The sequence below is a fragment of the Bubalus kerabau genome, chromosome 18 (assembly GCF_029407905.1).
Source record: "Bubalus kerabau isolate K-KA32 ecotype Philippines breed swamp buffalo chromosome 18, PCC_UOA_SB_1v2, whole genome shotgun sequence".
Lineage (NCBI taxonomy): Eukaryota > Metazoa > Chordata > Mammalia > Artiodactyla > Bovidae > Bubalus > Bubalus kerabau.
The window spans coordinates 20,095,670-20,122,560 of NC_073641.1; the positions used below are offsets into that span (position 1 = coordinate 20,095,670).

General features: G+C 38.9%; 1 protein-coding gene across 7 annotated transcripts in view; it reads right to left on the minus strand.

The window, feature by feature from the left end:
• The window catches only part of NDUFAF2 (NADH:ubiquinone oxidoreductase complex assembly factor 2), a 185,225-nt gene that overhangs the window by 42,993 nt on the left and 115,341 nt on the right, over positions 1–26,891 (minus strand). For 2 of the 7 annotated variants that reach the window (XM_055555097.1, XM_055555095.1), the window contains one exon: positions 9,304–9,365. In XM_055555097.1, coding sequence (XP_055411072.1) covers positions 9,304–9,365 — 62 coding nt within the window. Of the gene's footprint in view, positions 1–6,294; positions 6,594–9,303; positions 9,366–15,001; positions 15,206–26,891 lie in introns of those variants that run through there. The other 5 variants (XM_055555098.1, XM_055555096.1, XR_008704965.1 and 2 more) reach the window with 4 other exon arrangements.

Here is a 26,891-nt window from a genome sequence, read left to right on the forward strand (position 1 = left end):
ATTATACAAAGAAGCATACGTGATGTGAAGTCTGTTCTACTTGATACAACTTTTGACTAACTGATTAAGGTGGTATGGTGAAATCTGTCCACTATAAAGTTACTTTTTGTTTTCCTTTGTAATTAATAAGTAATCTGTAGGGCGATACTTGAGACCATGTAAATATGCTATTCCCCCCAAAAATCTGATCCAATGGTTTTAATATCCACTAATGAGTTTTCCTTGAATCGATTATCACAATGACAGTTGAAAAATGGTGACTTTCCAACTCTATTATTTCTTCTACATTTATTGGTTAATAACTAATTGCTTCTTAAATAGATTTTCAACCAGGTTACGTTTTTAGCATCAGCCTCAACTCCACTTTCAGGTTCCTGGCACTGCTAATTACTGAGCATTCTGGGATTCTGTGGTTTAAACTGGGTTCCTTCTAAGCTTTCTTCTCTGCTAGGAGTCATGCTTCTTAGTTTTGCCAAATTTGCTAACATTTGCTCATCTGCTTTTCCAGTTTCTAAAACATTGTTACTGCTGTTGTGTCTTCAATTTTTCATTGACCTTGTAAATTTATGCTTTTAAAAATAAACCCTTCACTTTCATTTTCATTAAGCTCAAAAGGAGAAAGTATATTCATATGTTTAAAACTGGCTAACTTTACTTAGAAGTCCATTTTTCTTTCCCTGCTTTCAAACTTTATATAAATGATACTGCTTTAGTCACTCAGACATGTCTGACTCTTGGACTGTAGCCCATAGGCTCCCCTGTCCATGGGATTTATCAGGCAAGAATACTGGAGTGGGTTGTTGTTTCGTTCTCCAGGGGATCTTCCCAACCCAGGGATCGAACCTGCATCTCCTGTGTCTCCTGCACTGCAGGCAGTTATTTACCTGCTGAGCCACTGGGGAAGCCCATAAATGGTAATGAAATCTTCTGCAACTTGTTCTTTCTACTCAATACTATGTTTCTGAGATTTATCCATCTTGATACATGCATCTCTAGTTCATTCACTTTTAATGAATGATGTTACAACTCAGAGTATGAAGTTGGTACAATTTTTTTATCCAATTCCACTGTATTTCCAACAGTGATACTGTGAGCTTTAGGGCAGGGGGTCTATTTTTGCATAAGAACATACACTCCCCATACAAGTCTGCAGAAAAATAGGATTATATATGCAAAACATTAACCCTAAAACATTTCAATTCTGTAACTTATAAAATGAGCTAATAATACTAGGCACCAAGAAGATGCTCAACAAATATCAATCACTTGGAGACAACAGTGAGATGGGGCTCAGAAATTCAGAAAGAAGAGTCCTCTCTGAAAGTTAAACTGCAAGATAGTCCAGGGCAGAGATATGAAAAGAGCAAAACAAAAGAAGAGCTGCAGGGCCAGCAACATTTGACCATAATATAACTACTGTAATAGCAAAATAAATAATAGGTCAATTAGAAAAGAGAAGCAAAGAAAAAAGGGAATCATAGAAACAAATGCTGACAATCCATAAAAACACTGTTCACAGGAAGAAAAACCTTAACAAGCATGTGGCAACTTTTTTCCATTCCAAATCATATGGCTATTCATGTGGTCAGACTATCCCTATGGCGAAATGGACACAACAGGTGATTCTGGGCCTGATGCAATTAAACATTAATTTTACTACTTAACTTTTCTCATCCAAATATCATACTCATATCCTAGTGCTTTTTCCTATGCCAATTTAATTTCTTACTGTAAATTAATATACTGGAATTCTGGCAACATTTACAAACTCTCGTGTTTTAGTCATTGTGATATCTTTCAGAGCCAAATCACTTTGGATACGGATAAAAAATGAGTCATTGGAGCCTTCAGCCCAGATCTGAGAACATGGCCAAGTTAACAAGGTGCTACCTCGCAGCTCCGGCCTCTCCTTCGACTACAGTATCACCATGCAGCTCTATTCTCTACTCATTTCAAGAATTTCCTCTTCCTCTTTCATGGAGCATGCTTGTGGGCATGTGTGCTCAGTCATGTCCAACTCTTTGTGACCCATGGACTGTGGCCCACCAGGATCCCCTCTCCATGTGATTTTCCAGGCAAGAATACTTGAGTGGGTTGCCATTTCCTTCTGCAGGGGATCTTTCTGACCCAGGGATTGAATCTGTGTCTCTTGGGTCTCCTGCATTGTCAGGCGGGTTTTTTTTTTTTTTTTTTTTTTAACCAGCTGAGCCACCAGAGAAGCCCTTCAATGAGCATATGTATTAAAAAGGAAGTGAGTAAGCTCTAATGTTACTGCTTTCTTCTACTGTCTGTAAACCTACTGCTGAGTCATATATTTTGTCAATGCATTTATTCACTTTTTCAAACAGAAAACTGTTTCCTACTGTCTTGTCAGTATGAAAGGAGAAGCAATATTTCAAAATAACTTGCTATATATGGCTTCTAATAGGACATAGTTAAGACTATGAAAAGTCTACCTTATTACTTTTTGTGAAATGTTACTTCAACTTGTATTGAACTGATGAACAGGCATTGAATGATATTGGCAACCTGAAGTAAAATGTGAATTTTCATGACAAAAAGTACAAGCAATGCTCAATTTCAAAATATATTCAGTTTCTCAGGGTTATTTTATAGTTGGCTGCTGGAAATTCAAACTCTGTCATTTCCTTCTCCAGGGGATCTTCCCCACCCAGGGATTGAAACCGGGTCTCCTGCACTGTAGGCAGACGCTTTACTGTCTGAGCCACCAGGGAAGTCCAATTCTGTCATACAAACCATGTAATATACTTACATGGCATTGAGATTTTCAAGTCTGTCAATAAAAGTCTATCTAGTAATGAATCAGGTTCTGTGTTAAGTGTTTATGATATATAAATTAATAAGATATAATCCCTGTGCCATATAGCCCATAATATAGTCTGAAAGATGGACAAATAAAATAAGTAATTATAATACTGAACTCAAAGGCTTATATAAGTATACAAGGCAGTGTAGCTATATCAAGAAAGAAATGACTAGCTCTGAGTTAAGAAGCTGGGGGAAAAGTTGAAGAAAGCATTATAAATTTTGTTTTTGTTTTTAAATTTATTTTTAAGTGAAGGATATTCGCTTTACAGAATTTTGTAGTTTTCTGTCAAACATCAACATGAATCAGCCATAGGTGTACATATGTCCTCTCCCTCTTGAACCTCCCTCCCATCTCCCTCCCCATCCCAACCCTCTAGGCTGATATGGAGTCCCTGCTTGAGTTCCCTGAGACAAACAGCAAATTCCCATTGGCTGTCTATTTTACATATGGTAATGTAAGTTTCCATGTTACTCTCTCCATACATCTCACCCTATCCTCCCTTCTCCCCATGTCCATAAATCTGTTCTCTATGTTTGTTTCTCCATTGCTGTCTTGCAAATAAATTCATCTTTCTAGATTTCATATATATGTGACAGTATACAATATTCATCTTTCTGACTTACTTCACTCTGTATAATAGGCTCTAGGTTCATCCACCTCATTAGAACTGACTCAAATGTGTTCCTTTTTATGGTTGAGTAATATTCCATTGTGCATATGTATCACAACTTCTTTATCCATTCATCTGTTGACAGACTTCTAGGTTGCTTCCATGTTCTAGCTATTGCAAAGAGTGCTGCAATGATTTTAAAGGGCTTTTTAGATGAAATTAAGCTTGAGCAGAAGAGCCCAGCTGATGGAAAAGAAGACATTCAACTTGGGAAACAGCAAGGAGTACCTTCGAAGGTAGGATAGATATAGCAAATATAGAGAGGAAAGCTAGAAAGTCGGGCTGGGCATGAATCAGGAAGCTTAAATAGTATTTCATGGAACTAGATTCTTTTGGCCAGTGCTTCCCAAGAAGTGAGCCTAAAAATGGATTCCTTCACCTTCAGGTGGCCTATAACTGCTGAGTTATAGGGTAGGAAGAAACTGTCAGGTTTTTAACATGGTTATATAACTTCCCTACCAATCAGCACTATATGGTTATATACGTACATTTACTGTTGTTCTAGTTACGGCTACTGTCAATCTTCTAAATTTTAGCCATTTTCATAGATGTGTGATGGCATCTCATTATGATGACGAGTGATGTTAAGTATCTTTCCATATGCTTAGTGGCTATTCTTGAATCTTATTAAAGCTAATTCAAGATTTTCACCCCATTTTTATTAGCTTTGTCTTCTATCATTGAGTTGAAGTGGTTTTTATACAGTCTGAATACAAGTCCTTTGTCAGATACACGTACTGGGATTATTTTCTCCCAGTCTGTTCCTTTCTTCATGTTCTCTTTTGATTTGAGCATTAGTTTTTAATTTTGATTAGGTTCAATTTTGGAGAAGGCAATGGCACCCCACTCCAGCACTCTTGCCTGGAAAATCCCATGGACGGAGGAGCCTGGTGGGCTGCAGTCCATAGCGTTGCGAGGGGTTGGACACGACTGAGCGACTTCCCTTTCACTTTTCACTTTCCTACATTGGAGAAGGAAATGGCAACCCACTCCAATGTTCTTGCCTGGAGAATCTCAGGGACGGTGGAGCCTGGTGGGCTGCTGTCTGTGGGGTCACGCAGAGTCGGACACGACTGAGCGACTTAGCAGTAGCAGCAGTAGCAGTAGGTTCAATTTATCAATGCTTCTTCTTATGATGGTGCTTGCTATCTCCTGTCTTTCCCAAAGTTGTGAAGATATGCCACTGATTTCTCCTTTTTCTATAATTTTATTTCATTTATTTCTGGCTGTGCTGGGTCTTTGCTGCCATGCAGGCTTTTCTCCAGTTTCAGCCAGTGGGGGGGCTACTCTTCACTGTGGTGCACACGTTTCTCATTGTGGTTTCTCTTGTTGTAGGGCATGGGCTCTCAGGTGCACGGGCTTCAGCAGCTACAGTTAATGGGCTCTACAGCACAGGCTCAATAGTTGTGCTTCACTGATTTAGCTACTCTGTGGCATGTGGGATCTTCCCGGATCAGGGATCAAACCTGTCTCCTGCACTGGCACACAGATTCTTTACCACTGAGTCACCAGGGAAGCCCTCCACTATGTTTTCTTGTAGAAGCATTATAGTCTTAACTTTTACGTTTAGTATAGGATCCACACCTTTAATTAATATCTGTGTATGATGTGAGGTAGGGATCGAGTTCAGCTAGGATATTATTCTAGCATCACTTGTCATAAAGACTCTTCATTTCTAATTGTGTTCCTTTGGTGCTACCACCAAAAACCAACTGGTTGTACACTATCTACTTCTAAACTCTCTATTCTTTTCCATTTATTTGTTTATATATCCTTACACCAGTACCACGCTGTCTTAATTACTATGGTTTTAGAGTCAGTTCTCTAATTGTTAGAGCATAAGTTCTCTAATTAGAGCATAAGTCCTCTAATTATTGTCTCCTTTTTCATGATTGCTTTCAGCTACTCTAGGTCCTTTGAATTTCCATATATATTTTAGAATCAGCATCTTGATTTCTACCAAAATAAGTCTAATGGGATTTTAACTGGATTTTTACTTGACTGAGTCTATAGAGAAGTGGTTTACAAAGTATGGGCTCTGGATCAGCAGCATTAGTTAGCATCACCAGGGAACTTGCTATAAATGCAAATATTCAGGGCTTACTCGAGACTTTGTGGATCAAAAACTCTGGGGAAAAGGTTCTGCAATTTGTGTTATAATAAGGCTTCTCTGTAACTGATTCATGACAAAGTGTTAAGAATTACTGCTGCAAATCAGTAGCTTTTGGGAGAACTAATATCTTAGCAATACTAAATATTCCAATCAATGAACAGACATATCTCCCCATTAATTTAGGTCTTCCTTAATTTCTCTTACCAATGTTTTATAGTGTTTAGTCTACATGTCTTGCATATAGTTCGTTAAATTTATATCAGGGTATTTTATGCTTTCTAATGCTACTGTAAATGGTATTTCTAATTGCTACTACCTACCTTCAGCTATGAGCCTGGCAGGCTATAGTCTATGGGGCTGCAAAAGAGTTGGACATGACTTAGTGACTAAATAACAAACCTTCAGCCATAGTCTATAGATGATATAGCGGAAGTCTATTTGGGGGTGGGAGTTCACTAACAGATTTGAAAAAAAGTAGAGAACTCAAATTACTGGCAGCATCTTAAAAACAAACTAGTTTCAAAAGATATGCAAGAACAGGAGGTTGTTTCCAATGAACTGACCATACGCGTTAAGCATGAGCATCTACAAAAATTAGAAAAAGGACAACCAGACACAATGCTCTCCTGTAGTCTTGCCAAACACTTTACACATTCTTGACAAAAAGATCAAACATCAGTATCTAGCTGCTGGATCCAGCTGCCAATTTGGAAGACAGAGGAACAGGAGAACATGTTGGATTATGCAGAGAACATGGGTGCATGCATGCTAAGTCACTTCAGTCTTGTCCAACTCTTTGAGACCCTTTGGACTGTAACCCATCAGGCTCCTCTGTCCATGGGATTCTCTAGGCAAGAACACTGGAGTGGGTAGCCATGCCTTCTTCCAGGGGATCTTCCCAACCCAGGGATCTAACCCACATCTCTTATGTCTTCTGCATTGGTAGGCAGGTTCTTTACCACTCACGCCACCTGAGAAGCCTACACAGAGAGCATAAGATTAGCAAAATTTAGACTGTGGCAAACTTTGGTTGGGTTTTTCAATAGATAAATCTGTCAGGAAATAAAAGGGATGGAGGAAGAACATATAAACTGAAAGAGACTTAAGTATGAAGTTTTTACAAAACAGGCAAGTCTAAACTATAGTGTACATTTGGCTGAGAATAAAGATTATTGAAACATGTAGGAAATGATTACTACAAAAGTCAGGGTTCCAGGTTGCTTTTGTGGGTAGAAAGGAGGTTGTATTGAGATGGGGCATATGAGTAGCTGGCAAAGTTGTATTTCTTGATCTGGGTGGAATTTGCCTTATAATAACCTATTAAACAATCCCATTTAATTCTTGTGGTTTTCTGTATACATGCCTTATTTTTATTGTAAATGGGTTTTTCCTCTCCCTTATGATGATATATGTAGACTCTGGGATTGAAAAGTTTGTAAGTTGTAATGGTAGAATGGTGTTGGTGATGATATGAACTAAGGTGTGGTTATGGAAGCGGTTGTTCTTTGAGCTAGGGATGCAGGTGAGGTCAAAGTCAAAGAACTAAATGGCTAAGAACTTGGAGAGACAGTGACAGAAAAAAACTGGAAGTTTGGTTCTAATCACTGCCATCAGTGTGGGAGAGTGCCCTGGATATTATTAGCAAAGATAAAAATGATGAATAGGTTGAAAGAAATCTACTTAGATTGCAAAGGTACTACACTCTCCTGGGCCCACAAAATGGAAGACTATTTTAGAAACGATAGGGGAAAGGTCCTACTTTCTTTCTATGCGTTATAGGAAAATGAGCACAATCCACTTCAAGGAAAGAAGAGACTCACTATCTTTTAGACACAGGTAGATTTTAGTAGAGGTTCTGTGGTAGAGAAAGTTCCTAGAACAATATCAAATGTTAATGGCAATTTGCTAATAAAAAAAATGGAAATTCCTGAAACACAATGGAAAGGATCAGGAGGGAGAGAAGAGGATGTGTGTGTCTGTGTATTGGGGGCCCACAGACATGGGGGCTCTTCTGTATAAAGAACACTGCAACTAATAGTATATTTGAAAAGACGAAACAGAGGGCTCCTTTTCAGATATTTGAGAATGTGAGCACCATGGATGGAATGACCTGGTCTCACTGTTTTAACTGGAGCTTGTCCGAGATGATGGGATTACCTAACATTTATAGGAGTGGTGACTTAGGCCTGATAATGGCAGTTACTGCCATCGAATCACTTTACATGTATCTATGTTTCCATGAAAGAAGGCTTCCAAAGTCCTGAGGATAGAAGCAGCACCCTTTTCTCTAAGAACAGTAGCTCTTATTGTAGCCAACACAAGAAGGGTTCCTTGATCCATCCTTACCACTGGAAACCACAGAAGATACTTCTGCATACTGGATCACATTGATTTTTTTTTTTCCACTTTTATTCCAAGGTTCACTGGATACTAGAAAAAAGAGTCTGAGAAGCGTAGGACAAGGGTAAGATGGAAAAAACATATAAAGCTAAAAATAGGCTTAGTAATACACTCACTTAGACCTTGGTCAGAAAAACACTGATAGAGTCAGTCCAAGAGGAATGGAACAGTAAAGATAGGTACGCTAATTTACAGTTTATCCTAAACTCTTCCTTGGAGTATCCACCTCTTAAAATGTGTGGCCTGAGTATTGGAATTCATTTATGTTGTTAACAAGGTTTGTGGTAGAGAGGGAAAAGAAGAATCCTCAATAGTAAAGGAAAAGGAATAGGCAGTATATTAATGAATTTGAAAACTTCCCTTCTATGAAATACATTTATCTCTTACAAACATTTTGCTACTGTTTTAAAATAAAAATTATGAAATAAGTGTTTTGAAATTATGAAATAACCATTTTTTAATCTATTTTCAATTGAAGGATAATTGCTTTACAATATTGTGCTGGTTTCTGCCATTGAAATAACCATGTTTTAAAAACACAAATACCACAGCTTTGCTATGTTTTTCATTCTGCATACCACCAAAATTATGCTTCTAAAGCTTTTATTTTGGCTGCTCCATGTAGCTTGCAGGATCTTAGTTCACCAGTCAGGAACAGAACCCAGGCCCTGGGCAGTGAAAACGTTAAGTCCTAACTACTGGACCACCAGGGAATTTCCTATGTTTCTAAAGTTTTAAATACAAATTCAACTATTCGTTACTGAGTGCTACCTATTACCTGTTAATTGTATATTTTAAAGTTTCTTCAGCTACCTGATGGCATTAAATTTACATGCAAATTATAAAATTTTATAGTTTTATATAAAATTAAGGGCAAAATAAACAGCATGATTTGGATAGGACCAAGAGATTTAGTGTTTCTCAACTCTTCCACCAAAGCATCCATATCAGAACAGAGAACTCCCAGAGGCCAGGGAAATGTTCTGATGCAAGCTGCTTTAACTCCAAACATCCTCTAAAGTATTTTTATTTTGTTTTGAATTTTTATCACTTCATTTAAAATTTTATATAAATTTTATGTTATATTCCATGATTTGTACATTTATTATAAATATGTTTGAAATTATTTTCTATGGAGTAAAATTAACATTTTGGAGAGGTGGCATCACATATGTTTTAGAGGTTTCATGTATCTCTGAGAGTACAAACTCAATTGAGAAGCACAGCATTACAGACACATATTTGAATATTTTCCTTGTGTATTCTTACCTCCATAGTATGTGTTCTTACCTCCATAGTATGTATTCTTACCTCCATAGTAGGCGGAGTCTTTCTTGTTTTTCTGATCCAAGCTAGAAAGAAAAATAATAACTAAATATAAGTTTTCTATAAACTGCACAAACATTTTATTTACCCACGCATGAAACAAATACGTATTAAACACCTGCTATATATTGTTTTAGGGCTTCCCAGGTGGCGCTAGTGGTAAAGAACCCGCCTGCCAATGCAGGAGTCATAAGAGACATGGCTTTGATCCTTGAATCGGGAAGATCCCCCAGAGGAGGGCGTGGCAACCCACTCCAGTATTCTTGCCTGGAGAACCCCATGGAAAGAGGAGCCTGGGGTCACAGAGTCAGACATGATTGAAGCAACTTAGCACGCACGCATGTTTTAGCCACTAGAGATACAACAGGGAACCAAACATGTGTTCCCTCCTCTTCTGGAGCATATATACTAGTGAAGGGGCCACAGAAAAGAATCACCAAAACATACGTCAGGTAATGATCTGTGTCACAAAAAATACTTGAGTGTGGGGAGAGTGTGGAGGGGACAGTTTCATAACTAAAATCATACCTCATAAGCATCTGAATTCAATTTAGTGTATATAATGGCATATAGGCCAAATGATAATGCAGTAAACTACAAGGCAGCATTAAACTTATCCTGGTAACGTTAACCAATTATTGCTCAACATATAAAAGAATGGATGGAGAAGAGTTTTCATTTTCAGAGACTTCTCTTCTAATCTGTTCTGGCAAGCAGTCTATCTCCTATGGTTGGTATGACAGGCCTTAAGCTCCAACACTTGGGAGATGAGATGCACAGCAGAAAGAGTTCATACTTGTTCATACATACAAGTATGTATGTATGTATCCAGGTAAGTATGAACCTACTGGACACTGGGTACTGTGTTAGATGCTTTATAGCAGCAGGAAGGGAGTGGAGGCAGCTGCCTCTGAGGAAGTGTGCCAGAATCACATGAAGACATATAATACAGTGCTTAGGAGAGCAGAGGTAGAATTCTGGGGTTCAAATCCCCATTTAAGTGCTTACTAGCTGTGTAACCTGAGGCAAATTATTTAATTTTCTAGACATCAGATTCCTCATCTATAAAATTATGATACTAGTGTCTACATTTTAGGGTTATTGTGAAAGTTACATGAAATAATATATATAAATTCTTAGCTCAGAGTCTGGCATACAATAAACATACAAGTCTAAGTTTTTGCTATTTTTCAATAAACCTGTATTTTTTTTTTCATAACAGACTCCAAAAAACAAAGATCATCAAAACTTGCTTGACTTATGAGGACATATACTGATATACTTGCAAGGAATATGGTCTTTGAAAAGTAGAAACTATTTTATCACTTTAGTTGGTTCAATCTTCATTAAAAAATTGTGAAGTATGCTTATTTGATAGAAAAATTAAGTAACTTTCCCAAGTTTACACATTAAGTAGTAATGGTGGAATTTGAATCCAGATCTGACCCTGTCTCTGGCCGCGATAACCATCCATGCTCTACTAAGCAGTTTCTCAAAGTTTATAAGCAACAAGCAAGGAATACTAAACTAGGAAGAGGAATAGGTCACAACACGAACTACATGTCAGAAAATAAGCATTATTAACCCCATTTTACAGATTGGGAAACTGAGATTCAAGAAGATCAGCAACTTCCCAAAACTCACATATCTGGCAGGTAACAGACCGAGAATCAAATGTTGGTTTACTGCTAAGTCACTTCAGTCGTGTCCAATTCTGTGTAACCCCACAGACGGCAGCCCACCAGGCTCCGCCGTCCCTGGGATTCTCCAGGCAAGAACACTGGAGTGGGTTGCCATTTCCTTCTCCAATGCATGAAAGTGAAAAGTGAAAGTGAAGTCACTCAGTCGTGTCCGACTCTTAGGGACCCCATGGACTGCAGCCCACCAGGCTCCTCCATCCATGGGATTTTCCAGGCAAGAGTGCTGGAGTGGGGTGCCATTGCCTTCTCTGAAATGTTGGTTTAACTGGCTCTAAAATCTGAGCTCTGTCCATTCACCAGCCACCTTCTCTTCTGACGCGTTAGCTCCAGTAGCCTGCCTGCTCCAAGTAATAGCAGCAGGACCCATTCTCATGCCAAGCCCAGTAGTGAATGGCTGTGAGGGAGGAAAGAGCAGCATTCAGTTGTGGGCCTGTGACTGGTTACTTCGCCCTGCTCTGTTCGCTCTGGCACTAACCCCATACATGTATTTTCAATACAGTACCCAGTGTTTTGCCTTCTCTATCTATTCCTGTTTCTGAACTTCTATTCCTGTTGTTATCATCTGCATTCTCTTCTTTTTGGCTTCCAGCTCTATTTAGTTCATTTTTAGCCACAACTTGCACAGATTTTATATTCCTTTCTAGGCTGGAAGTTTGTCAAGGGCAGAATGTATCCATGGGAGATTTATTTATCTACCACCTAAATGCTTTGAAAGAGTAGGTACTTAAATACAGTTTTTGAATGAGTACTTCCACTATAAAAATATTCACTGTAATGGGATTTTGACCTGTATTAAAAAAAATCCAGCTTAGCAATATCAAGATTCTTCTGCACAATCAAGGAAATAAGTAAGCTATGGAATTTTTCAACTGTCTCTTTATGGTCAAAATATTGTCTATATTTATGGGCACTTTTCTCCCTAGGAAAGAGACTGCTTTTAAAATAATTCACTATGAGCCATGTACCTTAAAAATGTTTTAAGCAATAAATATTCAGTTCTGATTAAGATTAGAAAGTTAATTCAGAAAAATCAACTGCTGGAGGGGGGCACTGACAAACTATAGACTGCAAGCAAAATTGTAATGCGTGGCTTGCTTTTTGTTTTTTATTTTAATGGCTGAAAAAATAACCAACAAAGAACAGTATTTCATGACATATGAAAATTACACAGAATTCAAATTTCAGTGTCTGTAAATAAGGTTTTACTGGAACACAGTCATACTTACTTATTTACATATCTATTATAACTTGTGCCACAGTGGCAGAGATGAGTAAGCTGTAACAAAGACCATACGGCCTGCAAAATCTAAACTATTTAGCATCTGGCCCTTTAAGGAAAAGTTTGTCAACTTCTGTGCTAGGGCTACCATTAAGTATAATCCTTTTAGCAATTATATATCTTGATTTTAAAACACTTTCATATATTAGCAAAACACTTTGATAAATTATCAAAAATAAGTCATTATTATTACACTTTTTTCACTTTGCTGTTCACCTGCATCTAACACAATATTGTAAATCAACTATACTCCAATAAACATTAAAAAACAAAACAAAAAACCCCGAAAAAACGAGTACACTTTTTACCTGATTGCTATGTATTCTGGAGTCTGTGAACACTAGCACTGACATTAGACCATCCAAAAAGTATAATGGCGCGATAACACACTGTCACTATGAGAAAAACAACAAGTTGTCTTACTGATGAGTCTACCAAACAGAATTTTCAGTTTCTGTTTTCATAAGGTTGAGAAAAGAAAAAATACTTCAGTAGAATCCAAATCCAAAAATCCAAAAATTTTTAAAAATTGTATGTATTTTTATGGCTGCAGCGGGTCTTCACGGCTGCACGCGGGCTTTCTCTAGTTATGGCAAGCAGGGGCTACTCTCTGGTTGTGATGTGCAAGCTTCTCATTGGGCGGGCTTCTCTTGTTGCTGAGCACAGGTTCCAGGTGCACGGGCTTCAGCAGTTGTGGCTCGCAGGCTCTAGGGTGCTGGCTCCGTAGCTGTGCTGCACAGGCTTAGCTGTCCTGTGACATGTGGGAATCTTCCAGGACCAGGGATTAAACCTGTGTCCCCAGCATTAGCAAGCGGATTCTTAACCACTGGATCACCTGGGAAGCCCTCAAATAATTTTTTTTTTTTTAATTCCAAGGTAGATGAATAGGTTGAAGAAACTCTGATATGTGTTTTTCTAAACCCTACTGGTTTTGTATAAGTTTATAAAATTCATTCATAGATATAATATTAAGTATTAAGGTAATATATAAATACAACCTAGACTATTCATTCTCATCAGACACTCTTCTCTAAGGAAAGATATCAGGGCTTCCTTTAACTTTGTTTTAAATGGTTCAAGGAAAAGAGAATTTTATTTAGATAGATACATGCAATTTCTGAAATAAATAATCCTACGATATTTATAATTCTACAATAACCAGATACTTGAAATGTCTTCTTGAGATGATGGTTGATGCCTGTTCAGTGTTATGTATCCAATAAAGGTTACAGCTGGAAATTTTCAATGCTATCACTCATTTATATAATCATCCCTAGTTTCCCCATCACTACATACAGCAAAGGAAATGTCTTGCTAAAGGCTGGCAAAGGTTATAAGGAGGAAGGAACAGAAATAAGCACTAATATCAAATCATTACATTTCTTTTTTTTAAACTCAGAACAATCTGGAACTGAACCTCTATTCAATTACAAATTATATAATGATTTTGCCATTGCTAATTGTATTTGTATGATGGATTCTATATCAGTCTTCATTATAATGTAACTATTGTTTGAACAGAATATAGTAAGTTAACTGGACAGTTTATGCCTTAAGATCCTAGCATTCTTTTACCAATGCTCATTTGCATTCTCATCAGTATGCATGAGGTTTTCACTGAACTTTAATACTCTTATTGGAATATAACACACTATAATGAGTGTAGAAGTGAACATGCAAGTTGAAGTTCCCATTAACCACTAAAAAAGACTAGAAGATACAGGTAGGAAAACACTTCATGAGGCATACCTTCTTCAAAATTCAGTAAGGACTGAAAATGGCTAATATACTTTTAGAAGCAGCATCAACAGGGGTTGAGGTAAATGAGACATTTATCACTAGATTCAGTAGGTGACCATTCAGAACGAAATTATAGGTTGACACACCATAAAGAACATATAAAAAAAAGAAATCTGTATAAACTGTATTAAAAAAAAGAAAAAAAAAGACATTTTTAACTACGAAAACTCTTCAAAAATATATTATAAAATGAGTTATTTTCTAAGTATTGACTCTAAAAAGTTTCTTAAGGATGTTATTAGATTTAGTTGGCATAATTAAGTTACAAATTTTGTGATGTTCATGGCTATTATTGTTCTTTTTCCTTAATTAACTTTATTGAGGTATAATTTACATACAATACAGTAAAACCATTTTAAGAGTGTAATTCCATGAGTTCTGACAAACGTATACAACTGTGTGACCAGCACCACCATCAGTGCATAGAGTATTTCCATCACCCTAAAAGTTCCCAGGTGTCTGACTACATGCAAACACTCACCTTAACTCACCCATAGCCCCCAACAAGTGGTGCTTTCTGTCACTGTTGATTACTTTTGCTTATCTACAATTTCATATAAGTGGACTCTTATATCCTCTTTTGTACTCAACATACTGTTCCTTTGTTACTGTATACAGAAAACAGACTCTGAAGGTAGCCTGACAACCCCCACTGCTTGGTGATCATGTCTCTGTATGATCTCTTCCCCTTGAGTGAGCTCAGAACCTGTGACTTATTTCTAACTATGAAAATATGGCAAAGGTTATGGGATGCACATGCTTGTATGATGATGTTACATAAAATACAGCAATCTTTCTTGTTGCAATCTCTCTTTCCCTCGCTGGCTGTAAGGAAAAAAAGGTCATGTTGGGGAATATCATGTGGCAAGTAACTGCTGGTGACCTCTGGGAGGTTATGGTGGTCTCTGGCCAACATCAAGCGAAAAACTGTTTCTCACAGCCCTGCAACCATGAGAAACTGGATGCTGCCAACAACTACAGGTGTGCAAAAGTGGGTCCTTCCACACTTGAGCATCCACATGAGAATGTGAGACAGGCTGGGACCTGTGACCCTTTGTTGCAGTGCTTGCCCCTGGACAAATGTCTCCTGCAGCAACAAAATACAAAGAAACTATGAGGGACTAAAAATAACTATATGCATGCACAGTTGGGGAAAATTATGAACAACAAGACATAAAAAGACCAGAAGAAAGAGTGGGAGCTATTGTTTAACAGGTACAGGATTTCAGTTTAGAAGATGAAAAGAGTTATGGAAATGGATGGGGTAACAGCTCTACAACAAAGTGAGTGCGTTTAGGACGACTCAATTGTGCACCGAAAAATGATTAAGATCGTAAGCTTTATGCTACACATATTTTAACACAATTAAAAAATAGTGTTGAAAAAACTGACTATCCATATCCATGTCCAAATTGACTGATATCTACACCAGGCACAAAATATAATTCAAAATGAATCAGAGATATAAATGTAAAACCACAACTCTAAAACTTCTAGAAGAAATCACCAAAGAAAATATTTGTGAGCTTGGGTTAGACAAAAATTTCCTATGTACAACACCAAAATCATGATGAGGCATAAAATAAAAAATGATGAAAAACCTGATCTCATTAAAATCAATGTGTCCTCTTCAAGCAGCACAGGGAAGAGAACGAAAACACAGACTGGGAAAAAATACTTGCAAATCACATGTGTGGTAAAGACTTGTAAAGAGGACATATGAGAAATTCTTAAAAGGAAACAAATAGGGGAAAAAAGCCAACCACATAAAAAATAGCTGGGCAAAAAGAAGAAGATATACAGATGGCACAGCGGCTCCAATTGCTATCAAGTGTAAATGACCCCAGTGTCTTTCAGCTGGTGAACAGATTAAACAAACTGGTATATCAACATGATATAATTCTACTCAGCAATAAAAAGGAATAGACCACTGATTCACGCAAGAACAAATGAATCTCAAATGCATTAAGCTCACTGAAAGAAAGCTGTCTTCCGCTTCTACCCAAGATGGAGCAACAGGGACAAATGATATGAAACAGCAATTTTCCAGACAGTGGACATCAAGTAATAAATGCAGTGGTCCCTGGGAATGTAAAACAAACAAGAGTTTACCCTTACAATTGCCTCAGCTCAATGCTCTGACAGTTTCTAGGCTGTGGCAACAGGGAGGGGATCCAGCCAAAACCCACCATACTACCTAAATTATGGAGATGAGGCTGAGAGTCCATGGAGAGCAGGGTGGCTACAATTCACAGGATAGACTACCAGACAGGAAACTGCTACAGAGAGCACACTCTGGATGGAGATTAGCAGAAGACCAAGTATTCAGCAGAGCACTGGTCAGTTCAGGGGAGTGAGGAACTCTGGACATCAGGAAGAGAACCACTTGAAATGCTCAGAAGGAACAGAACTCAGGATTTGCACAGGGTCAAGAGCAATGTCAATTCCCACCACCCAGAGTGGAAACCTCATTACTGACGGGGCAGAGCAGAGTGCTGAGAAACCATCTGCATCAACAGTGCAGAATTATTAGTTGTAGATGAAACTATGCTCTAGTTCCATCTAACAAATCTTAAAAGTCAGCCCTGAAAGGATCAACCTATTTCCCAGTAATGTAACTGTCTCAGAACAAAGCTCAAATACACACACACACACACACACACACACACACACACATATATACATATATATATATACACACACACACATGAACACAGAAATATCCACTATCCAATTAGGCAAAAATTTTAAATGTCTGACATCCAATCAGATATTGCCGAGCAAACAAAGAAGCAGAAAAACACTTCCCATACTGAGGAGAAAAAAAATCAACTTACCCAAACCAACTGAAAACAGATACAGATGGTAGAATTAGAAGACAAGAACATTAAAACAGTTACAACCGCACCCCATATGTTCAGAAAGCTAAGGGAAAGTTTGAACATGTTAAGCAGAGACCTGGAAGATATAAAACAGACCCATATCAAACTGGTAGAGATGATAACTGCAATGCCAACATGAAAAATACTCCGGATGGATTAATAGTTATTTGACATTGTGAAGGAAAAGATCAGTGAACTTGAAGATATAGGAAGAGAAACTATACAAACTGAAACTCAATGAGAAAAAAGTTTCTACAGGTAAACAGAACATCTGTGAGCTGTGACACGCCTTCAAGCAGCTCAACGCTGCGAATGGAGGACCTGAAAGAGAGGCAAAGCAGGACACACGAAAAAATGCTTGAAGAAATGGTGGCCAAAATTTTTCTCAATTTGATGGAAACCAAATCAGTAGGTCTAAGAAGCTCAAGAAACATCAAGCACAAGAGATTATATCATGGTGCATCATAATCAAATTGCTCAAAACCAGTTAAAAAAAGAAAAACTTTAAATCAGCCACAGGAAAAAAATACATATCACATACATACGGATAAAGATAAGCATGACAACAGATTTCTCAACAGAAACTTCCAAGTAAGGTAGAATATGTTAAAACTACGGAAAGCAAAGCAGCTATCAACCTAGAATGTTACATGCAGAGAAATATCTTTAAAACATCTTTTAAAAATATATCTCAGACATGCAAAAGTTGAAAGAGTTCAACGCCAGTAGACTCACATTTAAAGAAATGTTAAAGGAAGTCTTATAGACTAAAAGAAAATAATTCCAGATGGAAATCTGCATCTCCAAACAGGACTGAAGAACATTAGAAATGCTAACAATATGGATAAATGTTATATTTCCTTATTAATTAAACATCTCTAAATGCCAGCTCACTGTTTCAATAAAAATAATGATGTAGACTGTAGATGATAACATATGTAGAACTAAAATATATGACAGCAACAGAAACGTTAGAAAGAAAAAATGGTCGTATACTTCTATAAGGTTCTTGTACTCTGCATGAAGTAGAATAACTACATAAAGACAGACTCTGATACGTTGAAGATCGTAGTCTACAAGACCTGAAGCAGCCACTAAAATAAGAAATCAAAGGAATATAGCCGATAATCCACAAAGGGAAATACAACTGAATCATAAACAAGCCTCAGAACTAGAAGGGGGGAAAGATCATGACGGTGGAACAGAATACTGTGGAGCTCACCTCCTCCAACAAATACATCAAACACAGCTGCACGTGGAACAATTCTCATAGAATACTTACTGAACAGGGTCAGAAGATCTCACACATCCAAAGCTGCAAGAATGATCACCATGTAACTGGGAAGGATGAGAGGGGAAAAAAAAAAAAAGGAAATAGGGAAAGGACCTGAGCCCCTGGGAGGGACCTGTGAAAGAAGAAAGGTTCCTTTACCCTGGGAACTGCCTTCAACAGATTAGCCAGGACAGACAGGGCCCTCCAGAGGCTCAGAGAAAAGTGCAGCCGCTGGCTTGTGGCAGGCAGAACCAAGAAGGGCCAGCACAGATGGTCCTGACCACCTCACTGCACTACCCGGCCCAAGATGGGGGTCTTCTGCTGGTGTGCACAGGGGCTGGGTGCGGAAACTCGCCTTCAGTGGGCTGCCCTGGGGAAAGGGCTGGGGCTGGCTGCCCAGACACAGTCTGCAGCGTGGCCCAGGCCTCAAACAGGGGTGTGCAAAGGCAGGAGGCTGGCCGGCTATCGGAGCCGCACAGCAGCCTCACTCTCCTTCTCGGGTACTCACAGCAGGTGTAGCTCCGCCTCCAAGAGCTCTGGCAGCGTGCAAGTGCCTGTGGGCGGCCCACATGTGGAGGTGGGGTTGAAATCTGAGCCATGTCCCAGCGTCTTTGGAGGATTTAGGTGCTGGCGCCTCTGTAAGCTCAGCGCCCTCAGGACATCTGAGGGAATTACTGGTACTCCTGTGGGTGTGCAGGTCTGGCACTAGCAGCTGCAGGCTCTGCAAGTGTGCACATGTACAAGTGCAGCTGGATACTGGACTGACCCTGCAACTCCCACAATGGGGCCAGGTGTGAGAATACACGCAACTATGGCAGGTCCTAGTACCTAACTTCAGCGGGTCTGTGCCATCAGAGCTGTGCTGGTGGCTGTGTGAGCACAGTGCCTGAGGGGCTTCTGGGCCGACTGCCTGCATTCCAGTGGGTGAGGAGGGGCCCAGGTCAGTGCCCACAAGAGTGCACTTTGTAAACGCACACATCAGGTGACTGGCAACACCACAGAGTGCATGTCTTGGAATTCTAGGTAGCTCCTCTCCCAGTGGAAGTACTCTAGTCCCACCTACCTCACGCCGCGACTCAGAAACGGAGCTGGGGGCTTCTACTCCAACAAGTGGGGAGCAGATTCTGCCCCAGATAGGGCTGTGACAATCACAGAACAAAGAAGAGACCCCGCTCAACATCCAGTTGCAGGCTCTGGTCCCCTCAATACCGATGACATCCCCTATCAAGGGATAATGGGCAACAGACACTGAGGGAAACTGTAGTAGGCATCCGTTCTCAAAACATCCCTGACACTGAAAAATCATAGACTCACATTCTGAATACTGAAAGTCTGAGATCAAGGTGGTGGCAAGGTTGGTTTCTTCTGAGGCTTTTCTCCTCAGCTTATAGATTGCAGTCTTCTCCCCGTGTCTTCACAAGGTCCCCCCTCTGTTCACACCTCTGTCCTAATGGACTTTTCTTATAAGGACATTAGTCATATTGGATTAAGACTTGTTCTGAGGACCTCATTTTAAGTTAATTATCCCTTTAAAGACTGTCTCTAAATATAGCCTGAGGTGTGCTCAGTCACTCAGTTGGGTCCAGCTCTTTGTGACCCCATGACTTTTTAGCCCATCAGGCTCCTCTGCCCCAGGCAAGAATACTGGAGTGGGTTGCCACTTCGTACTCCAGGGGATCTTCTTGACCCAGGGATCAAAATCACTTCTCTTGCATCTCCTGGATTGGCAGGTGAATTCTTTACCACTAGCGCCACCTGAGAAGCCCCTAGTCTGAAGTACTGGGGGTTAAGACTTCAATACAGAATCTGGGGGTACCCACTGTAGCCATAACAACTAGGAATGGAAGAGATTAACACCACACAGCTTCTGAAGCTATTAAAAGAAAAATAAGATAATATTATGGTCTGTTTTATACCTCCCGCAAATTGGAAACTTAGATGAATTGGCAGATTCTTTGGAAAATACAGCCCTGCAAAGATCATTCAAGAAGAAACAGATAACCTGAATATCCTGTCTAGTAAAGAAATTATCCCAAACTGCTTCAGTCATATCCGACTCTTTGCAACCCCATGGACTATATATAGTCCATGGAATTCTCCAGGCCAGAACACTGGAGTGGGTAGCCGTTCCCTTCCCCAGGGGATCTTCCCAACCTGGGGATAAAACCCAGGCCTCCCGCCTTTCAGGAAGATTTTTAACCAGTAGAGCTACCAGGGAAGCCCTAAAAAAGTAGTATAACTCAACACAAACTCTTACAGACTTGGGAAGAAGGAATACGTCCAAATGCATTTCACAAGATCAGCATTACCCTGATACAAAAAACACAAAAAGACAAGAAAAAAAGAATTACTAAAAAGTATCCCTCAAGAACACAGATATAAAAATTTGAAACAAAATTTTAGATAACTCAAAAATACATTTAAAAAAGTAAAACATAAGGAATAAGACAAGACTGTTCATTCTTATCTCTTCTCTACTAGACAGTTTATTGGAAGTTCTAGCCAATGCAAATCAGTGAGAATAAAACAAATTAAAGATATCCAAGTTGGAAAGAATTAAGAAAAATGTTTTATTCACAAACAACATGATCTTCTACATAGAAAATCTAATGGAATTATTTTAAAAAGGCTACTATAATTAATAACTGAATTTAGCAAAGTAATGGATACAAAATCAATATATAAAAGTCTACTGATATTTATTCGATACTGAGAAATTAAACTTGAAAAATGTTATCATTATGATATCATCAAAAATATGAAGTGGTTAGGAAAAAATCTGACAAAAATGTGCAATATAGGTACAATGAAAGCTACAAACTGATGAGAGAAATTAAAGAATACCTAAATTAAATGAAGAGATATACAATGTTCAGGGGTCAAGAGATCCTTATTGTTAAGATATTAGTTCTCTGCAAAGAGATCTATAGATTCAACACAATCCCAACCAAAAACCCAGGGGTATTTTTACAGAAATTAACAAAGTGATTCTGAAATCCATATGAAAATACAAAGGATCTCAAATAGCCAAAACAACTTCAAAAAAGAAGGACTAACAGTACCTGATATCAAGACTTAGAAAGCATGTTGATGTATGGCAAAACCAATACAATATTGTAAAGTAATTAGCCTCCAATTAAAATAAATAAATCTCTAAAAATAAATAAATAAATTGCAGGGGAGGGGGAAAGAAAGCTGTGGTACATATACACAATGGAATATTACTCAGCCATTAAAAAGAATACATTTGAATCAGTTCTAATGAGGTGGATGAAACTGGAGCCTATTATACATAGTGAAGTAAGCCAGAAAGAAAAACACCAATACAGTATGCTAATGCATATATATGGAATTTAGAAAGATGGTAATGATAACCCTGTATGCGAGACAGCAAAAGAGACACAGATGTATAGAACAGTCTTTTGGACTCTGTGAGAGAGGGCGAGGGCAGGATGATATGGGAGAATGGCATTGAAACATGTAAATTATCACATGTGAAATGAATCGCCAGTCCAGGTTTGATGCATGAGACAGGGTGCTCGGAGCTGGTGCACTGGGATGACCCAGAGGGGTGGGATGGGGAGGGAGGTGGGAGGGGGGCTCAGGATGGGGAACACATGTACATCCATGATGGATTCATGTCAATGTATGGCCAAACCAGTACAATATTGTAAAGTAAAATAAATAAATGAAAAAAAAAAAAAAAAGAAAGCTAAAGTTATCAGGGAACTAAGGCCCTAAGTCAAATAGCTAGGAAGAACCTGAAGCCAGGCACTGGCCATCTGAGTGAGCTTGAAAATAGATCTTCCACAGCCTGACAAAACCATGTGAATGAGCTTCAAAACAGAGGGGCCCTGAGAGAAGCACTGAGATGACTGCAGACCAGGTCAACACCTTGCCTGCAGGCTTGGTAGAGACCCTAAGACAGAAGATCTACTTAAGCCATGCCTAGATTCCTGACTCGTGGAAACTATGAGATAATATAAGTTCGTCATTTTAGGCCTTTAATTTTGGGGGTAATTTGTTAAGCAGCAGTAGATAATTAATACATGCAGCTATCCTATCATCTAATAAAGGAGATCAGCAACAACTCTCAATAATTCCCAGCCAAGCAATTTGGTTTTACAGTAGGTCCAGAGACTTTGAATTGGGACATCAGTTGATTAGAGATAATTCTAGATTCATATAATCACAGAACATCAGACATAGGTGGGGCCTTAAAGGATACTGAACCCAGCCTTTTAATTTGACAGATCAAAAAGAGAGGTAAATCAATCTGCCCAAAATGACCAACATAATAAATGGACATTGGAGGACCTGAGCATAACCCAGGTCTTCTGATGCTGGGACATGCCTTTACATTAGTTTTTGAAGTTTATTTTGAAAATTATTGGTGGGTAGTCCTTTAAGGCCCCATCTATGTCTGATGTTCCTGTAGTTTGAGAAAAGCATGTTAAACAATTATTATTTATTAATAATAATGCAATGAAAGTACTTTTATACTGAGATGTTCATTATTGAGATATTAAAGCTCAACATTCAGAAAACTAAGATCATGGCATCCAGTCCCATCACTTCATGGCAAATAAATGGGGAAACACTGGAAACAGTGGCTGACTTTATTTTTCTGGGCTCCAAAATCACTTCAGATGGTGACTGCAGCCATGAAATTAAAAGACGCTTACTCCTTGGAAGGAAAGTTATGACCAACCTAGACAGCATATTAAAAAGCAGAGACATTACTGAGGGCAGGAGAAGAAGGGTACAGTAGAGGATGAGATGGTTGGATGGCATCACAGATTCAATGGACATGGGTTTGGGTGGACTCTGGGAGTCGGTGATGGACAGGGAGGCCTGGCGTACTGCGGTTCATGGGGTTGCAAAGAGTTGGACACGACTGAGCGACTGAACTGAATTGATTAATTATTGTGTTAAGGATAGACAGGTATGGATTAATATATCTGAAAATTAATTTTTACTTGACTTTATTTAGAAATTTATTTTTACATTTTAATGAGTATGTGTGGTTAAGCAAAGTTTAACATTCCATTAAAAATAAATATTGTATCAGAACCTTTCTGTCTCTTCCTATTATACTCTACTTTGCATGTATTAGGGTTCTTATTAACAATGTTTATTATTATCAACAAAAGATTAGTTTAAACTTACCAAATACAACAAAACAGGAAAAAGGAAGATAAACTGTGATTTGAATCAGAAAGATAAAACTTTTGAGATGCTCTGTATAAGAACTACGTATCATAACATGGATGAAACTTAAAGGTTCCCTGAAACTTTCTAAGAAAGTTCAGTAGCTGGTACTATACTACCTCCCACATCTGAACCTTGAGTGTCCTTTATGTTTGGAACCAGCTATTTTGGTATGCCACTTCATGTCTTTCTTTTAAAAATGGACTGTTTTCAGCATGTCAGCTAAGTCCCCAAAATGTTTCTTCCTCGTGTAGTTTCAATTTAAAATACATTCATGCATCAAATATTGATTGAGCTTGCACTTAGTTTATGTTAAGTGTTGAACTAGACCCTAAGAATACAATGATGAACAAGGTAACGACTCTATTCTAAGGAATCTTCATGTCCAGGGAGAAGAGGTAGATATTCTACAGTGAATATTCTAAGCGAGTGTTCTACAGTGTGTTGCGTTATGTTTGGGGGGAGGCATAAAGTGAGATGAAAAACATGGAAGGAATATCCCACTTAGCACTAGGGGGTGAGGTGTGGGGTTGGAGAGACTTTGAAAGAAATTCATGTCTACTCTACTACTTGAAGGATAAGTAGAAATAGGCCTCGTCATTATGAGGTGGGTAATACAAGATAATATTAAGAGTAAAGACTCTGGAGACAGACAAAAGTGAGGGTGAAAGTTGTTCAGTCGTGTCCAATCTTCCCGACTCAGGGATCGAATGTGGGTCTTCCGCAAGTGGGCAGATTGTTTACCATCTGAGCCACCAGGGAGACAGATAATTTGGGTTCAAATCATGGCTATAGCTGCTGTTTGTGTTTAGGGAGCTATTTAATCTCTCTGTGCTTCACTTGGAGGAATCAAAAAGGAATTTACACAAGTTATCACCACATCTACTGATCTACCTCCATCTATGACAATATACTCTACTTTTCTGCTATTCCTCCTGATGAACTTTTCATGCTCTTGTCAAAGGCCAATTCTTCCACAAGCGTATTAGATTCTGTCCCATCTTGCTTTCTCAAGGTCTTTCTCCTGCGTCATTAATGCTTTCTTTTCAACTGGAACTTTCTCATCACTATTACAAAATTTGGTTACTTCTATTGTCTTTAAAAACACAATCGAATTCCTCTCAATTCCACTTTCCCACCCTGGTACACCCTCAACGTTCTCCTTTGTTTTTTACAGATAAATTCTCATAAGCATTATTTATACTCATTCTCTTGAAATTCTCTCTTGCTATTCTTTTTTCTAAAGGCTTTTCTTCCTAACACTCTACAGAACTATTTTTGTCAGGATCTGTTCTTCAAGCAAAGAATTAATTCTTGGTCCTCATTTGACATGGTTGATCACTTGTTTCTTCTTGAAACTTTTCCTTTTTTCCCCTCCTCCCTTTCTGGCTGCTCCTTTTTGTCTTCGTTGTCTCTAAACTTTAGAAAAACCTAGGACTCAGTCTTTGAACTTCTTGCTTGCTTTCTTTTTTTCTTTATAATTCTTTTTTTCAATTGGAGTATAGTTGATTTGGGGCCTCTCTGGTGGCTCAATGGTAAAGAATTCGTGAGGCACAGGCTTGATCCCTGAGTCAGGAAGATCTCTGGAGAAGGAAATGGCAACCCACTCCAGTATTCTTGTCTGTCTTGTCTGGGAAATCCCATGGACAGAGGAACCTGGTGGGCTACAGTCCATGGGGTCGCAAACGAGTCGGCCAAGACTTAGTGACTAAACAACAACAACAATAGTTGATTTACAAGGTTGTGTCAGTTTCAGGTGAAAAGTGAACTTCAGGTGTTCGGTTGTATATACACATATATAGATTCTTTTTAGATTATTTCCCCATATATTAATAGGTTATTACAGAATTTTGAATAGAGTTCCCTTTGCTATACACTAGGTCCTTATTTGGAGAAGGCGATGGCACCCCACTCCAGTACTCTTGCCTGGCAAATCCCATGGATGGAGGAGCCTGGTGGGCTACAGTTCATGGGGTCGCTAAGGGTCGGACACGACTGAGCGACTTCACTTTCACTTTTCACTTTCCTGCAATGGAGAAGGAAATGGCACCCCACTCCAGTGTTCTTGCCTGGAGAATCCCAGGGACGGGGGAGCCCGGTGGGCTGCCGTCTATGGGGTCGCACAGAGTCGGACACGACTGAAGCGACTTAGCAGCAGCAGCAGCAGCAGCAGCAGGTCCTTATTAGTTATCTATTTTATATACATAGCAGTGTGTATATGGGCTTTCCAGGTGGTACTAGTGGTAAAGAATCTGTCTGCCAATGCAGGAAATGCAAGAGGTGCAGCAGGTTCAATCCCTGGATAAGGAAGAACGCCTGGAGGAGGGCATGGCAGCCCACTCCAGTATTCTTGCCTGGGAAACCCCATGGACGGAGAAGCCCAGTGGGCTACAGACCATGGGGGTGCAGAGAGTCAGACATGACTGAGAGCGCGTGCACACATACACAAGTGTGTATATGTTAATCCCAAGCTCCTAATTTATCCCTTCTACCTCCCCTTTTGCCTTCCATAACCATAAATTTGCTTTCTACATTTGTGACACTATTTCTGTTTTGTAAGTAAGTCTATTTGTACTATATTTTTATATCCCAAATATAAGGAATATTATATGATGTTTGTCTTTGACTGACTCAATTCACTTAGTATGATAATCTCTAGGCCCATTCATCTTGCTGCAAATAGCATATTTTGCTCTTTTTTATGGGTGAGTAGTATTCCATTGTACCACATCCTCTTTTTTTTTAACCACATCTTCTTTATCCATACATCTGTTGATGGACACTTAGGTTGCTTCTATGTCTTAGTTATTGTAAATAGTACTGAAACGAACATTAGGGTATTTTTATGTTTTTCTCCAGATATGTGCCCAGCAGTGGGATTTCTGGGTCATACCGTATGAACTTCTCACTTTCTATTTACATATATCCTCTGTGTGATCTCATCCTATCTCCTGGCTTTTCAATACCATTTATTTGTTGTCAACTCTAACGTTTTATTGCCAGTCCAAACTTTTCCACTAAATTCTTGGCTTGTATACAACTTAATATCTCTACCTGGATATCTAACAGTTATCTCAAGCTTCATTTTCAAAACTGATCTAATTTCTTCTCACAAATTTTCTCCTTCCAGTCTTGCCCCACTCAGGCAACAGCAACTGCACTTTCCCAGGTAAGGTCCAAAAGTTTAAGTCAGCACTGACTGCTCCTCTCACTTTCCACATCCAATGTGTCAGCAAATCCCACTGGCTTTACTTTTACAAGAGATCCAGAATGCAACCACTTCTTTCCACTCACACTGTTACTCTGGTCCATGCCACAATTAGCTCTTGCCTGAATTATTTCAAGACCATCCTGTCTCCAAGGTTTATTTAGGCGCCGCCCCCCTCCTCAGCCAGTCTCTCTGCAAT